At 42.5% G+C, this 16,881-nt stretch overlaps 1 protein-coding gene across 2 annotated transcripts in view; it reads right to left on the reverse strand.

The window, feature by feature from the left end:
* Window positions 1-2,245: 2,245 nt before the first annotated feature.
* ndnl2 (necdin-like 2) overlaps window positions 2,246-16,881 on the reverse strand; it is a 71,755-nt gene continuing 57,119 nt past the window's right edge. For both annotated transcript variants that reach the window (XM_071349448.1, XM_071349447.1), the window contains exon 10: window positions 2,246-2,538. In XM_071349448.1, coding sequence (XP_071205549.1) covers window positions 2,422-2,538 — 117 coding nt within the window. In that variant the 3' untranslated portion in view covers window positions 2,246-2,421. The remainder of the gene's footprint in view (window positions 2,539-16,881) is intronic.

Below are 16,881 nucleotides of genomic sequence, written 5' to 3' on the forward strand. Positions count from 1 at the left end.
ATAGGTAGAACCAGGGTAGTAGGTCTGGATAGGTAGAACCAGGGTAGTAGGGGAATGGTCTGGATAGGTAGAACCAGGGTAGTAGGTCTGGATAGGTAGAACCAGGGTAGTAGGTCTGGATAGGTAGAACCAGGGTAGTAGGTCTGGATAGGTAGAACCAGGGTAGTAGGTCTGGATAGGTAGAACCAGGGTAGTAGGGGAATGGTCTGGATAGGTAGAACCAGGGTAATAGGTGAGTGGTCTGGATAGGTAGAACCAGGGTAGTAGGTCTGGATAGGTAGAACCAGGGTAGTAGGGGAATGGTCTGGATAGGTAGAACCAGGGTAATAGGTGAGTGGTCTGGATAGGTAGAACCAGGGTAGTAGGTGAATGGTCTGGATAGGTAGAACCAGGGTAGTAGGTGAATGGTCTGGATAGGTAGAACCAGGGTAGTAGGTCTGGATAGGTAGAACCAGGGTAGTAGGGGAATGGTCTGGATAGGTAGAACCAGGGTAATAGGTGAGTGGTCTGGATAGGTAGAACCAGGGTAGTAGGTCTGGATAGGTAGAACCAGGGTAGTAGGTCTGGATAGGTAGAACCAGGGTAGTAGGTCTGGATAGGTAGAACCAGGGTAGTAGGTCTGGATAGGTAGAACCAGGGTAGTAGGTCTGGATAGGTAGAACCAGGGTAGTAGGTCTGGATAGGTAGAACCAGGGTAGTAGGTCTGGATAGGTAGAACCAGGGTAGTAGGTCTGGATAGGTAGAACCAGGGTAGTAGGTGAGTGGTCTGGATAGGTAGAACCAGGGTAGTAGGTGAGTGGTCTGGATAGGTAGAACCAGGGTAGTAGGTGAATGGTCTGGATAGGTAGAACCAGGGTAGTAGGGGAATGGTCTGGATAGGTAGAACCAGGGTAGTAGGTCTGGATAGGTAGAACCAGGGTAGTAGGGGAATGGTCTGGATAGGTAGAACCAGGGTAGTAGGTCTGGATAGGTAGAACCAGGGTAGTAGGTCTGGATAGGTAGAACCAGGGTAGTAGGTCTGGATAGGTAGAACCAGGGTAGTAGGTCTGGATAGGTAGAACCAGGGTAGTAGGGGAATGGTCTGGATAGGTAGAACCAGGGTAATAGGTGAGTGGTCTGGATAGGTAGAACCAGGGTAGTAGGTCTGGATAGGTAGAACCAGGGTAGTAGGGGAATGGTCTGGATAGGTAGAACCAGGGTAATAGGTGAGTGGTCTGGATAGGTAGAACCAGGGTAGTAGGTGAATGGTCTGGATAGGTAGAACCAGGGTAGTAGGTGAATGATCTGGATAGGTAGAACCAGGGTAGTAGGTCTGGATAGGTAGAACCAGGGTAGTAGGGGAATGGTCTGGATAGGTAGAACCAGGGTAATAGGTGAGTGGTCTGGATAGGTAGAACCAGGGTAGTAGGTGAATGGTCTGGATAGGTAGAACCAGGGTAGTAGGTCTGGATAGGTAGAACCAGGGTAGTAGGTCTGGATAGGTAGAACCAGGGTAGTAGGTCTGGATAGGTAGAACCAGGGTAGTAGGTCTGGATAGGTAGAACCAGGGTAGTAGGTCTGGATAGGTAGAACCAGGGTAGTAGGTCTGGATAGGTAGAACCAGGGTAGTAGGTCTGGATAGGTAGAACCAGGGTAGTAGGTCTGGATAGGTAGAACCAGGGTAGTAGGTCTGGATAGGTAGAACCAGGGTAGTAGGTGAGTGGTCTGGATAGGTAGAACCAGGGTAGTAGGTGAATGGTCTGGATAGGTAGAACCAGGGTAGTAGGTGAGTGGTCTGGATAGGTAGAACCAGGGTAGTAGGGGAATGGTCTGGATAGGTAGAACCAGGGTAGTAGGTCTGGATAGGTAGAACCAGGGTAGTAGGTCTGGATAGGTAGAACCAGGGTAGTAGGTCTGGATAGGTAGAACCAGGGTAGTAGGTCTGGATAGGTAGAACCAGGGTAGTAGGTCTGGATAGGTAGAACCAGGGTAGTAGGTCTGGATAGGTAGAACCAGGGTAGTAGGTCTGGATAGGTAGAACCAGGGTAGTAGGTCTGGATAGGTAGAACCAGGGTAGTAGGTCTGGATAGGTAGAACCAGGGTAGTAGGTCTGGATAGGTAGAACCAGGGTAGTAGGTCTGGATAGGTAGAACCAGGGGAGCGTCTACCTATTGCTAACAACGTACAGATCTACCAACAAAAGGTTACGGGCCAAGGTGAGCTAATTGGGACCGGCTGTAAGACAGATGGAGACATTGAGGGTAAATAACATTTGTATAAAATCATTTTATTGAACTTGACAAATGAAAACAATGTCACCTTAAATGAATATAACAACCGGTGTATGTTATTGTTTTACTAACAGAACAGTCCAACAGAAACAGACTGGAGTAGAACGCACACTAAACAAACACACAGAATGACTTCCCACAACCCCCCCCTCTATCTCTGGCTAACACTGGCACTCGTGTTAGCAGAGGTGACAACTGCCGGGGCGGCAGGAGGGGCGGTGGCGTCTCTGTACTGCTGAGTCCAGCTCTGAGGATCCTGTTCATGGAGCTGACAGGAGAGAGAACCACCTCAGTTACACAGCTACAGTACCTAGTGAAAGTCCACACACCTTTGCAAGGTTTACATTCTGTTGCCTTAAAATGTCTAATCTAAAAAGGGATTAAACTAAAAAATGAATCCCCACTGATCTACACAATCTACTCCACATGTTCAAAGTGAAATAAATTAATTTCAGAAAATTTGTATAAATTAGAAAAGTACATTCCCTGAAGAAAATGTGGTGTGGTACCTAACTGTTTAATAGTGGCAGTGACTGGTTATAGTAGTGGTAGTGACTGGTTATAGTAGTGGTAGTGACTGGTTATAGTAGTGGTAGTGACTGGTTATAGTAGTGGTAGTGACTGGTTATAGTAGTGGTAGTGACTGGTTATAGTAGTGGTAGTGACTGGTTATAGTAGTGGCAGTGACTGGTTATAGTAGTGACTGGTTATAGTAGTGGCAGTGACTGGTTATAGTAGTGGTAGTGACTGGTTATAGTAGTGGTAGTGACTGGTTATAGTAGTGGTAGTGACTGGTTATAGTAGTGGTAGTGACTGGTTATAGTAGTGGTAGTGACTGGTTATAGTAGTGGTAGTGACTGGTTATAGTAGTGACTGGTTATAGTAGTGGTAGTGACTGGTTATAGTAGTGACTGGTTATAGTAGTGGTAGTGACTGGTTATAGTAGTGGTAGTGACTGGTTATAGTAGTGGTAGTGACTGGTTATAGTAGTGGTAGTGACTGGTTATAGTAGTGACTGGTTATAGTAGTGACTGGTTATAGTAGTGACTGGTTATAGTAGTGGTAGTGACTGGTTATAGTAGTGGCAGTGACTGGTTATAGTAGTGGCAGTGACTGGTTATAGTAGTGGCAGTGACTGGTTATAGTAGTGGCAGTGACTGGTTATAGTAGTGGCAGTGACTGGTTATAGTAGTGGCAGTGACTGGTTATAGTAGTGGCAGTGACTGGTTATAGTAGTGGCAGTGACTGGTTATAGTAGTGGTAGTGACTGGTTATAGTAGTGGTAGTGACTGGTTATAGTAGTGGTAGTGACTGGTTATAGTAGTGGTAGTGACTGGTTATAGTAGTGGTAGTGACTGGTTATAGTAGTGGTAGTGACTGGTTATAGTAGTGGTAGTGACTGGTTATAGTAGTGACTGGTTATAGTAATGGTAGTGACTGGTTATAGTAGTGGCAGTGACTGGTTATAGTAGTGGTAGTGACTGGTTATAGTAGTGGTAGTGACTGGTTATAGTAGTGGCTGGTTATAGTAATGGTAGTGACTGGTTATAGTAGTGACTGGTTATAGTAGTGGTAGTGACTGGTTATAGTAGTGGTAGTGACTGGTTATAGTAGTGGTAGTGACTGGTTATAGTAGTGGTAGTGACTGGTTATAGTAGTGACTGGTTATAGTAGTGACTGGTTATAGTAGTGGTAGTGACTGGTTATAGTAGTGGCAGTGACTGGTTATAGTAGTGGCAGTGACTGGTTATAGTAGTGGCAGTGACTGGTTATAGTAGTGGCAGTGACTGGTTATAGTAGTGGCAGTGACTGGTTATAGTAGTGGCAGTGACTGGTTATAGTAGTGGCAGTGACTGGTTATAGTAGTGGCAGTGACTGGTTATAGTAGTGGCAGTGACTGGTTATAGTAGTGGTAGTGACTGGTTATAGTAGTGGTAGTGACTGGTTATAGTAGTGGTAGTGACTGGTTATAGTAGTGGTAGTGACTGGTTATAGTAGTGGTAGTGACTGGTTATAGTAGTGGTAGTGACTGGTTATAGTAGTGGTAGTGACTGGTTATAGTAGTGACTGGTTATAGTAATGGTAGTGACTGGTTATAGTAGTGACTGGTTATAGTAGTGTAGTGACTGGTTATAGTAGTGGCAGTGACTGGTTATAGTAGTGGTAGTGACTGGTTATAGTAGTGGTAGTGACTGGTTATAGTAGTGACTAGTTATAGTAATGGTAGTGACTGGTTATAGTAGTGGCAGTGACTGGTTATAGTAGTGGTAGTGACTGGTTATAGTAGTGGTAGTGACTGGTTATAGTAGTGACTGGTTATAGTAATGGTAGTGACTGGTTATAGTAGTGGCAGTGACTGGTTATAGTAGTGGTAGTGACTGGTTATAGTAGTGGTAGAGACTGGTTATAGTAGTGGCTGGTTATAGTAATGGTAGTGACTGGTTATAGTAGTGACTGGTTATAGTAGTGACTGGTTATAGTAGTGACTGGTTATAGTAGTGGCAGTGACTGGTTATAGTAGTGGTAGTGACTGGTTATAGTAGTGGTAGTGACTGGTTATAGTAGTGGTAGTGACTGGTTATAGTAGTGGTAGTGACTGGTTATAGTAGTGGTAGTGACTGGTTATAGTAGTGGCTGGTTATAGTAGTGACTGGTTATAGTAGTGGTATTGACTGGTTATAGTAGTGGCAGTGACTGGTTATAGTAGTGGCAGTGACTGGTTATAGTAGTGGCAGTGACTGGTTATAGTAGTGGCAGTGACTGGTTATAGTAGTGGTAGTGACTGGTTATAGTAGTGACTGGTTATAGTAGTGGTAGTGACTGGTTATAGTAATGGTAGTGACTGGTTATAGTAATGGTAGTGACTGGTTATAGTAGTGGTAGTGACTGGTTATAGTAGTGACTGGTTATAGTAGTGGTAGTGACTGGTTATAGTAGTGGTAGTGACTGGTTATAGTAGTGGTAGTGACTGGTTATAGTAGTGGCAGTGACTGGTTATAGTAGTGGCAGTGACTGGTTATAGTAGTGGCAGTGACTGGTTATAGTAGTGGTAGTGACTGGTTATAGTAGTGGTAGTGACTGGATATAGTAGTGGTAGTGACTGGTTATAGTAGTGGTAGTGACTGGTTATAGTAGTGGTAGTGACTGGTTATAGTAGTGGTAGTGACTGGTTATAGTAGTGGGAGTGACTGGTTATAGTAGTGGTAGTGACTGGTTATAGTAGTGACTGGTTATAGTAGTGGTAGTGACTGGTTATAGTAGTGGCAGTGACTGGTTATAGTAGTGGCAGTGACTGGTTATAGTAGTGGCAGTGACTGGTTATAGTAGTGGCAGTGACTGGTTATAGTAGTGGTAGTGACTGGTTATAGTAGTGGCAGTGACTGGTTATAGTAGTGGCAGTGACTGGTTATAGTAGTGGTAGTGACTGGTTATAGTAGTGGCTGGTTATAGTAGTGACTGGTTATAGTAGTGGTATTGACTGGTTATAGTAGTGGCAGTGACTGGTTATAGTAGTGGCAGTGACTGGTTATAGTAGTGGCAGTGACTGGTTATAGTAGTGGCAGTGACTGGTTATAGTAGTGGTAGTGACTGGTTATAGTAGTGACTGGTTATAGTAGTGGTAGTGACTGGTTATAGTAATGGTAGTGACTGGTTATAGTAATGGTAGTGACTGGTTATAGTAGTGGTAGTGACTGGTTATAGTAGTGGTAGTGACTGGTTATAGTAGTGGGAGTGACTGGTTATAGTAGTGGTAGTGACTGGTTATAGTAGTGGTAGTGACTGGTTATAGTAGTGGCAGTGACTGGTTATAGTAGTGGCAGTGACTGGTTATAGTAGTGGCAGTGACTGGTTATAGTAGTGGCAGTGACTGGTTATAGTAGTGGTAGTGACTGGTTATAGTAGTGGCAGTGACTGGTTATAGTAGTGGCAGTGACTGGTTATAGTAGTGGTAGTGACTGGTTATAGTAGTGGTAGTGACTGGTTATAGTAGTGGTAGTGACTGGTTATAGTAGTGGTAGTGACTGGTTATAGTAGTGGTAGTGACTGGTTATAGTAGTGGCTGGTTATAGTAGTGACTGGTTATAGTAGTGGTATTGACTGGTTATAGTAGTGGCAGTGACTGGTTATAGTAGTGGCAGTGACTGGTTATAGTAGTGGCAGTGACTGGTTATAGTAGTGGCAGTGACTGGTTATAGTAGTGGTAGTGACTGGTTATAGTAGTGGTAGTGACTGGTTATAGTAATGGTAGTGACTGGTTATAGTAATGGTAGTGACTGGTTATAGTAGTGGTAGTGACTGGTTATAGTAGTGACTGGTTATAGTAGTGGTAGTGACTGGTTATAGTAGTGGTAGTGACTGGTTATAGTAGTGGTAGTGACTGGTTATAGTAGTGGCAGTGACTGGTTATAGTAGTGGCAGTGACTGGTTATAGTAGTGGCAGTGACTGGTTATAGTAGTGGCAGTGACTGGTTATAGTAGTGGTAGTGACTGGTTATAGTAGTGGTAGTGACTGGTTATAGTAGTGGTAGTGACTGGTTATAGTAGTGGTAGTGACTGGTTATAGTAGTGGTAGTGACTGGTTATAGTAGTGGTAGTGACTGGTTATAGTAGTGGTAGTGACTGGTTATAGTAGTGGTAGTGACTGGTTATAGTAGTGACTGGTTATAGTAGTGGTAGTGACTGGTTATAGTAGTGGCAGTGACTGGTTATAGTAGTGGCAGTGACTGGTTATAGTAGTGGCAGTGACTGGTTATAGTAGTGGCAGTGACTGGTTATAGTAGTGGTAGTGACTGGTTATAGTAGTGGCAGTGACTGGTTATAGTAGTGGCAGTGACTGGTTATAGTAGTGGTAGTGACTGGTTATAGTAGTGGTAGTGACTGGTTATAGTAGTGGTAGTGACTGGTTATAGAAGTGGTAGTGACTGGTTATAGTAATGGTAGTGACTGGTTATAGTAGTGACTGGTTATAGTAATGGTAGTGACTGGTTATAGTAGTGACTGGTTATAGTAGTGTAGTGACTGGTTATAGTAGTGGCAGTGACTGGTTATAGTAGTGGTAGTGACTGGTTATAGTAGTGGTAGTGACTGGTTATAGTAGTGACTAGTTATAGTAATGGTAGTGACTGGTTATAGTAGTGGCAGTGACTGGTTATAGTAGTGGCAGTGACTGGTTATAGTAGTGGTAGTGACTGGTTATAGTAGTGACTGGTTATAGTAATGGTAGTGACTGGTTATAGTAGTGGCAGTGACTGGTTATAGTAGTGGTAGTGACTGGTTATAGTAGTGGTAGTGACTGGTTATAGTAGTGGCTGGTTATAGTAATGGTAGTGACTGGTTATAGTAGTGACTGGTTATAGTAGTGACTGGTTATAGTAGTGGCAGTGACTGGTTATAGTAGTGGCAGTGACTGGTTATAGTAGTGGTAGTGACTGGTTATAGTAGTGGTAGTGACTGGTTATAGTAGTGGTAGTGACTGGTTATAGTAGTGGTAGTGACTGGTTATAGTAGTGACTGGTTATAGTAGTGGTAGTGACTGGTTATAGTAGTGGTAGTGACTGGTTATAGTAGTGGTAGTGACTGGTTATAGTAATGGTAGTGACTGGTTATAGTAGTGACTGGTTATAGTAGTGGCTGGTTATAGTAGTGACTGGTTATAGTAGTGGTATTGACTGGTTATAGTAGTGGCAGTGACTGGTTATAGTAGTGGCAGTGACTGGTTATAGTAGTGGCAGTGACTGGTTATAGTAGTGGCAGTGACTGGTTATATTAGTGGTAGTGACTGGTTATAGTAGTGACTGGTTATAGTAGTGGTAGTGACTGGTTATAGTAATGGTAGTGACTGGTTATAGTAGTGGTAGTGACTGGTTATAGTAGTGACTGGTTATAGTAGTGGTAGTGACTGGTTATAGTAGTGGTAGTGACTGGTTATAGTAGTGGTAGTGACTGGTTATAGTAGTGGTAGTGACTGGTTATAGTAGTGGCAGTGACTGGTTATAGTAGTGGTAGTGACTGATTATAGTAGTGGTAGTGACTGGTTATAGTAGTGGTAGTGACTGGTTATAGTAGTGACTGGTTATAGTAGTGACTGGTTATAGTAGTGGTAGTGACTGGTTATAGTTATAGTAGTGGTAGTGACTGGTTATAGTAGTGACTGGTTATAGTAGTGGTAGTGACTGGTTATAGTAGTGGCAGTGACTGGTTATAGTAGTGGCAGTGACTGGTTATAGTAGTGGCAGTGACTGGTTATAGTAGTGGCAGTGACTGGTTATAGTAGTGGCAGTGACTGGTTATAGTAGTGGCAGTGACTGGTTATAGTAGTGGCAGTGACTGGTTATAGTAGTGGCAGTGACTGGTTATAGTAGTGGTAGTGACTGGTTATAGTAGTGGTAGTGACTGGTTATAGTAGTGGTAGTGACTGGTTATAGTAGTGGTAGTGACTGGTTATAGTAGTGGTAGTGACTGGTTATAGTAGTGGTAGTGACTGGTTATAGTAGTGACTGGTTATAGTAGTGACTGGTTATAGTAATGGTAGTGACTGGTTATAGTAGTGACTGGTTATAGTAGTGTAGTGACTGGTTATAGTAGTGGCAGTGACTGGTTATAGTAGTGGTAGTGACTGGTTATAGTAGTGACTAGTTATAGTAATGGTAGTGACTGGTTATAGTAGTGGCAGTGACTGGTTATAGTAGTGGTAGTGACTGGTTATAGTAGTGGTAGTGACTGGTTATAGTAGTGACTGGTTATAGTAATGGTAGTGACTGGTTATAGTAGTGGCAGTGACTGGTTATAGTAGTGGTAGTGACTGGTTATAGTAGTGGTAGTGACTGGTTATAGTAGTGGCTGGTTATAGTAATGGTAGTGACTGGTTATAGTAGTGACTGGTTATAGTAGTGACTGGTTATAGTAGTGACTGGTTATAGTAGTGACTGGTTATAGTAGTGGCAGTGACTGGTTATAGTAGTGGTAGTGACTGGTTATAGTAGTGGTAGTGACTGGTTATAGTAGTGGTAGTGACTGGTTATAGTAGTGGTAGTGACTGGTTATAGTAGTGGTAGTGACTGGTTATAGTAGTGGCTGGTTATAGTAGTGACTGGTTATAGTAGTGGTATTGACTGGTTATAGTAGTGGCAGTGACTGGTTATAGTAGTGGCAGTGACTGGTTATAGTAGTGGCAGTGACTGGTTATAGTAGTGGCAGTGACTGGTTATAGTAGTGGTAGTGACTGGTTATAGTAATGGTAGTGACTGGTTATAGTAATGGTAGTGACTGGTTATAGTAGTGGTAGTGACTGGTTATAGTAGTGGTAGTGACTGGTTATAGTAGTGGTAGTGACTGGTTATAGTAGTGGTAGTGACTGGTTATAGTAGTGGTAGTGACTGGTTATAGTAGTGGCAGTGACTGGTTATAGTAGTGGCAGTGACTGGTTATAGTAGTGGCAGTGACTGGTTATAGTAGTGGCAGTGACTGGTTATAGTAGTGGTAGTGACTGGTTATAGTAGTGGTAGTGACTGGTTATAGTAGTGGTAGTGACTGGTTATAGTAGTGGTAGTGACTGGTTATAGTAGTGGTAGTGACTGGTTATAGTAGTGGTAGTGACTGGTTATAGTAGTGGTAGTGACTGGTTATAGTAGTGACTGGTTATAGTAGTGACTGGTTATAGTAGTGGTAGTGACTGGTTATAGTAGTGGCAGTGACTGGTTATAGTAGTGGCAGTGACTGGTTATAGTAGTGGCAGTGACTGGTTATAGTAGTGGCAGTGACTGGTTATAGTAGTGGCAGTGACTGGTTATAGTAGTGGCAGTGACTGGTTATAGTAGTGGCAGTGACTGGTTATAGTAGTGGCAGTGACTGGTTATAGTAGTGGCAGTGACTGGTTATAGTAGTGGCAGTGACTGGTTATAGTAGTGGCAGTGACTGGTTATAGTAGTGGCAGTGACTGGTTATAGTAGTGGTAGTGACTGGTTATAGTAGTGGTAGTGACTGGTTATAGTAGTGGTAGTGACTGGTTATAGTAGTGGTAGTGACTGGTTATAGTAGTGGTAGTGACTGGTTATAGTAGTGGTAGTGACTGGTTATAGTAGTGGTAGTGACTGGTTATAGTAGTGACTGGTTATAGTAATGGTAGTGACTGGTTATAGTAGTGGCAGTGACTGGTTATAGTAGTGGTAGTGACTGGTTATAGTAGTGGTAGTGACTGGTTATAGTAGTGACTGGTTATAGTAGTGGTAGTGACTGGTTATAGTAGTGGTAGTGACTGGTTATAGTAGTGGTAGTGACTGGTTATAGTAGTGGTAGTGACTGGTTATAGTAGTGACTGGTTATAGTAGTGACTGGTTATAGTAGTGACTGGTTATAGTAGTGGTAGTGACTGGTTATAGTAGTGGCAGTGACTGGTTATAGTAGTGGCAGTGACTGGTTATAGTAGTGGCAGTGACTGGTTATAGTAGTGGCAGTGACTGGTTATAGTAGTGGCAGTGACTGGTTATAGTAGTGGCAGTGACTGGTTATAGTAGTGGCAGTGACTGGTTATAGTAGTGGCAGTGACTGGTTATAGTAGTGGTAGTGACTGGTTATAGTAGTGGTAGTGACTGGTTATAGTAGTGGTAGTGACTGGTTATAGTAGTGGTAGTGACTGGTTATAGTAGTGGTAGTGACTGGTTATAGTAGTGGTAGTGACTGGTTATAGTAGTGGTAGTGACTGGTTATAGTAGTGACTGGTTATAGTAATGGTAGTGACTGGTTATAGTAGTGGCAGTGACTGGTTATAGTAGTGGTAGTGACTGGTTATAGTAGTGGTAGTGACTGGTTATAGTAGTGGCTGGTTATAGTAATGGTAGTGACTGGTTATAGTAGTGACTGGTTATAGTAGTGGTAGTGACTGGTTATAGTAGTGGTAGTGACTGGTTATAGTAGTGGTAGTGACTGGTTATAGTAGTGGTAGTGACTGGTTATAGTAGTGACTGGTTATAGTAGTGACTGGTTATAGTAGTGGTAGTGACTGGTTATAGTAGTGGCAGTGACTGGTTATAGTAGTGGCAGTGACTGGTTATAGTAGTGGCAGTGACTGGTTATAGTAGTGGCAGTGACTGGTTATAGTAGTGGCAGTGACTGGTTATAGTAGTGGCAGTGACTGGTTATAGTAGTGGCAGTGACTGGTTATAGTAGTGGCAGTGACTGGTTATAGTAGTGGCAGTGACTGGTTATAGTAGTGGTAGTGACTGGTTATAGTAGTGGTAGTGACTGGTTATAGTAGTGGTAGTGACTGGTTATAGTAGTGGTAGTGACTGGTTATAGTAGTGGTAGTGACTGGTTATAGTAGTGGTAGTGACTGGTTATAGTAGTGACTGGTTATAGTAATGGTAGTGACTGGTTATAGTAGTGACTGGTTATAGTAGTGTAGTGACTGGTTATAGTAGTGGCAGTGACTGGTTATAGTAGTGGTAGTGACTGGTTATAGTAGTGGTAGTGACTGGTTATAGTAGTGACTAGTTATAGTAATGGTAGTGACTGGTTATAGTAGTGGCAGTGACTGGTTATAGTAGTGGTAGTGACTGGTTATAGTAGTGGTAGTGACTGGTTATAGTAGTGACTGGTTATAGTAATGGTAGTGACTGGTTATAGTAGTGGCAGTGACTGGTTATAGTAGTGGTAGTGACTGGTTATAGTAGTGGTAGAGACTGGTTATAGTAGTGGCTGGTTATAGTAATGGTAGTGACTGGTTATAGTAGTGACTGGTTATAGTAGTGACTGGTTATAGTAGTGACTGGTTATAGTAGTGGCAGTGACTGGTTATAGTAGTGGTAGTGACTGGTTATAGTAGTGGTAGTGACTGGTTATAGTAGTGGTAGTGACTGGTTATAGTAGTGGTAGTGACTGGTTATAGTAGTGGTAGTGACTGGTTATAGTAGTGGCTGGTTATAGTAGTGACTGGTTATAGTAGTGGTATTGACTGGTTATAGTAGTGGCAGTGACTGGTTATAGTAGTGGCAGTGACTGGTTATAGTAGTGGCAGTGACTGGTTATAGTAGTGGCAGTGACTGGTTATAGTAGTGGTAGTGACTGGTTATAGTAGTGACTGGTTATAGTAGTGGTAGTGACTGGTTATAGTAATGGTAGTGACTGGTTATAGTAATGGTAGTGACTGGTTATAGTAGTGGTAGTGACTGGTTATAGTAGTGACTGGTTATAGTAGTGGTAGTGACTGGTTATAGTAGTGGTAGTGACTGGTTATAGTAGTGGTAGTGACTGGTTATAGTAGTGGTAGTGACTGGTTATAGTAGTGGCAGTGACTGGTTATAGTAGTGGCAGTGACTGGTTATAGTAGTGGCAGTGACTGGTTATAGTAGTGGTAGTGACTGGTTATAGTAGTGGTAGTGACTGGATATAGTAGTGGTAGTGACTGGTTATAGTAGTGGTAGTGACTGGTTATAGTAGTGGTAGTGACTGGTTATAGTAGTGGTAGTGACTGGTTATAGTAGTGGGAGTGACTGGTTATAGTAGTGGTAGTGACTGGTTATAGTAGTGACTGGTTATAGTAGTGGTAGTGACTGGTTATAGTAGTGGCAGTGACTGGTTATAGTAGTGGCAGTGACTGGTTATAGTAGTGGCAGTGACTGGTTATAGTAGTGGCAGTGACTGGTTATAGTAGTGGTAGTGACTGGTTATAGTAGTGGCAGTGACTGGTTATAGTAGTGGCAGTGACTGGTTATAGTAGTGGTAGTGACTGGTTATAGTAGTGGCTGGTTATAGTAGTGACTGGTTATAGTAGTGGTATTGACTGGTTATAGTAGTGGCAGTGACTGGTTATAGTAGTGGCAGTGACTGGTTATAGTAGTGGCAGTGACTGGTTATAGTAGTGGCAGTGACTGGTTATAGTAGTGGTAGTGACTGGTTATAGTAGTGACTGGTTATAGTAGTGGTAGTGACTGGTTATAGTAATGGTAGTGACTGGTTATAGTAATGGTAGTGACTGGTTATAGTAGTGGTAGTGACTGGTTATAGTAGTGGTAGTGACTGGTTATAGTAGTGGGAGTGACTGGTTATAGTAGTGGTAGTGACTGGTTATAGTAGTGGTAGTGACTGGTTATAGTAGTGGCAGTGACTGGTTATAGTAGTGGCAGTGACTGGTTATAGTAGTGGCAGTGACTGGTTATAGTAGTGGCAGTGACTGGTTATAGTAGTGGTAGTGACTGGTTATAGTAGTGGCAGTGACTGGTTATAGTAGTGGCAGTGACTGGTTATAGTAGTGGTAGTGACTGGTTATAGTAGTGGTAGTGACTGGTTATAGTAGTGGTAGTGACTGGTTATAGTAGTGGTAGTGACTGGTTATAGTAGTGGTAGTGACTGGTTATAGTAGTGGCTGGTTATAGTAGTGACTGGTTATAGTAGTGGTATTGACTGGTTATAGTAGTGGCAGTGACTGGTTATAGTAGTGGCAGTGACTGGTTATAGTAGTGGCAGTGACTGGTTATAGTAGTGGCAGTGACTGGTTATAGTAGTGGTAGTGACTGGTTATAGTAGTGGTAGTGACTGGTTATAGTAATGGTAGTGACTGGTTATAGTAATGGTAGTGACTGGTTATAGTAGTGGTAGTGACTGGTTATAGTAGTGACTGGTTATAGTAGTGGTAGTGACTGGTTATAGTAGTGGTAGTGACTGGTTATAGTAGTGGTAGTGACTGGTTATAGTAGTGGCAGTGACTGGTTATAGTAGTGGCAGTGACTGGTTATAGTAGTGGCAGTGACTGGTTATAGTAGTGGCAGTGACTGGTTATAGTAGTGGTAGTGACTGGTTATAGTAGTGGTAGTGACTGGTTATAGTAGTGGTAGTGACTGGTTATAGTAGTGGTAGTGACTGGTTATAGTAGTGGTAGTGACTGGTTATAGTAGTGGTAGTGACTGGTTATAGTAGTGGTAGTGACTGGTTATAGTAGTGGTAGTGACTGGTTATAGTAGTGACTGGTTATAGTAGTGGTAGTGACTGGTTATAGTAGTGGCAGTGACTGGTTATAGTAGTGGCAGTGACTGGTTATAGTAGTGGCAGTGACTGGTTATAGTAGTGGCAGTGACTGGTTATAGTAGTGGCAGTGACTGGTTATAGTAGTGGTAGTGACTGGTTATAGTAGTGGCAGTGACTGGTTATAGTAGTGGCAGTGACTGGTTATAGTAGTGGTAGTGACTGGTTATAGTAGTGGTAGTGACTGGTTATAGTAGTGGTAGTGACTGGTTATAGAAGTGGTAGTGACTGGTTATAGTAATGGTAGTGACTGGTTATAGTAGTGACTGGTTATAGTAATGGTAGTGACTGGTTATAGTAGTGACTGGTTATAGTAGTGTAGTGACTGGTTATAGTAGTGGCAGTGACTGGTTATAGTAGTGGTAGTGACTGGTTATAGTAGTGGTAGTGACTGGTTATAGTAGTGACTAGTTATAGTAATGGTAGTGACTGGTTATAGTAGTGGCAGTGACTGGTTATAGTAGTGGCAGTGACTGGTTATAGTAGTGGTAGTGACTGGTTATAGTAGTGACTGGTTATAGTAATGGTAGTGACTGGTTATAGTAGTGGCAGTGACTGGTTATAGTAGTGGTAGTGACTGGTTATAGTAGTGGTAGTGACTGGTTATAGTAGTGGCTGGTTATAGTAATGGTAGTGACTGGTTATAGTAGTGACTGGTTATAGTAGTGACTGGTTATAGTAGTGGCAGTGACTGGTTATAGTAGTGGCAGTGACTGGTTATAGTAGTGGTAGTGACTGGTTATAGTAGTGGTAGTGACTGGTTATAGTAGTGGTAGTGACTGGTTATAGTAGTGGTAGTGACTGGTTATAGTAGTGACTGGTTATAGTAGTGGTAGTGACTGGTTATAGTAGTGGTAGTGACTGGTTATAGTAGTGGTAGTGACTGGTTATAGTAATGGTAGTGACTGGTTATAGTAGTGACTGGTTATAGTAGTGGCTGGTTATAGTAGTGACTGGTTATAGTAGTGGTATTGACTGGTTATAGTAGTGGCAGTGACTGGTTATAGTAGTGGCAGTGACTGGTTATAGTAGTGGCAGTGACTGGTTATAGTAGTGGCAGTGACTGGTTATATTAGTGGTAGTGACTGGTTATAGTAGTGACTGGTTATAGTAGTGGTAGTGACTGGTTATAGTAATGGTAGTGACTGGTTATAGTAGTGGTAGTGACTGGTTATAGTAGTGACTGGTTATAGTAGTGGTAGTGACTGGTTATAGTAGTGGTAGTGACTGGTTATAGTAGTGGTAGTGACTGGTTATAGTAGTGGTAGTGACTGGTTATAGTAGTGGCAGTGACTGGTTATAGTAGTGGTAGTGACTGATTATAGTAGTGGTAGTGACTGGTTATAGTAGTGGTAGTGACTGGTTATAGTAGTGACTGGTTATAGTAGTGACTGGTTATAGTAGTGGTAGTGACTGGTTATAGTTATAGTAGTGGTAGTGACTGGTTATAGTAGTGACTGGTTATAGTAGTGGTAGTGACTGGTTATAGTAGTGGCAGTGACTGGTTATAGTAGTGGCAGTGACTGGTTATAGTAGTGGCAGTGACTGGTTATAGTAGTGGCAGTGACTGGTTATAGTAGTGGCAGTGACTGGTTATAGTAGTGGCAGTGACTGGTTATAGTAGTGGCAGTGACTGGTTATAGTAGTGGCAGTGACTGGTTATAGTAGTGGCAGTGACTGGTTATAGTAGTGGTAGTGACTGGTTATAGTAGTGGTAGTGACTGGTTATAGTAGTGGTAGTGACTGGTTATAGTAGTGGTAGTGACTGGTTATAGTAGTGGTAGTGACTGGTTATAGTAGTGGTAGTGACTGGTTATAGTAGTGACTGGTTATAGTAGTGACTGGTTATAGTAATGGTAGTGACTGGTTATAGTAGTGACTGGTTATAGTAGTGTAGTGACTGGTTATAGTAGTGGCAGTGACTGGTTATAGTAGTGGTAGTGACTGGTTATAGTAGTGACTAGTTATAGTAATGGTAGTGACTGGTTATAGTAGTGGCAGTGACTGGTTATAGTAGTGGTAGTGACTGGTTATAGTAGTGGTAGTGACTGGTTATAGTAGTGACTGGTTATAGTAATGGTAGTGACTGGTTATAGTAGTGGCAGTGACTGGTTATAGTAGTGGTAGTGACTGGTTATAGTAGTGGTAGTGACTGGTTATAGTAGTGGCTGGTTATAGTAATGGTAGTGACTGGTTATAGTAGTGACTGGTTATAGTAGTGACTGGTTATAGTAGTGACTGGTTATAGTAGTGACTGGTTATAGTAGTGGCAGTGACTGGTTATAGTAGTGGTAGTGACTGGTTATAGTAGTGGTAGTGACTGGTTATAGTAGTGGTAGTGACTGGTTATAGTAGTGGTAGTGACTGGTTATAGTAGTGGTAGTGACTGGTTATAGTAGTGGCTGGTTATAGTAGTGACTGGTTATAGTAGTGGTATTGACTGGTTATAGTAGTGGCAGTGACTGGTTATAGTAGTGGCAGTGACTGGTTATAGTAGTGGCAGTGACTGGTTATAGTAGTGGCAGTGACTGGTTATAGTAGTGGTAGTGACTGGTTATAGTAGTGACTGGTTATAGTAGTGGTAGTGACTGGTTAT

Source organism: Salvelinus alpinus, chromosome 17, assembly GCF_045679555.1.
Source record: "Salvelinus alpinus chromosome 17, SLU_Salpinus.1, whole genome shotgun sequence".
In the NCBI taxonomy this organism is placed as follows: domain Eukaryota; kingdom Metazoa; phylum Chordata; class Actinopteri; order Salmoniformes; family Salmonidae; genus Salvelinus; species Salvelinus alpinus.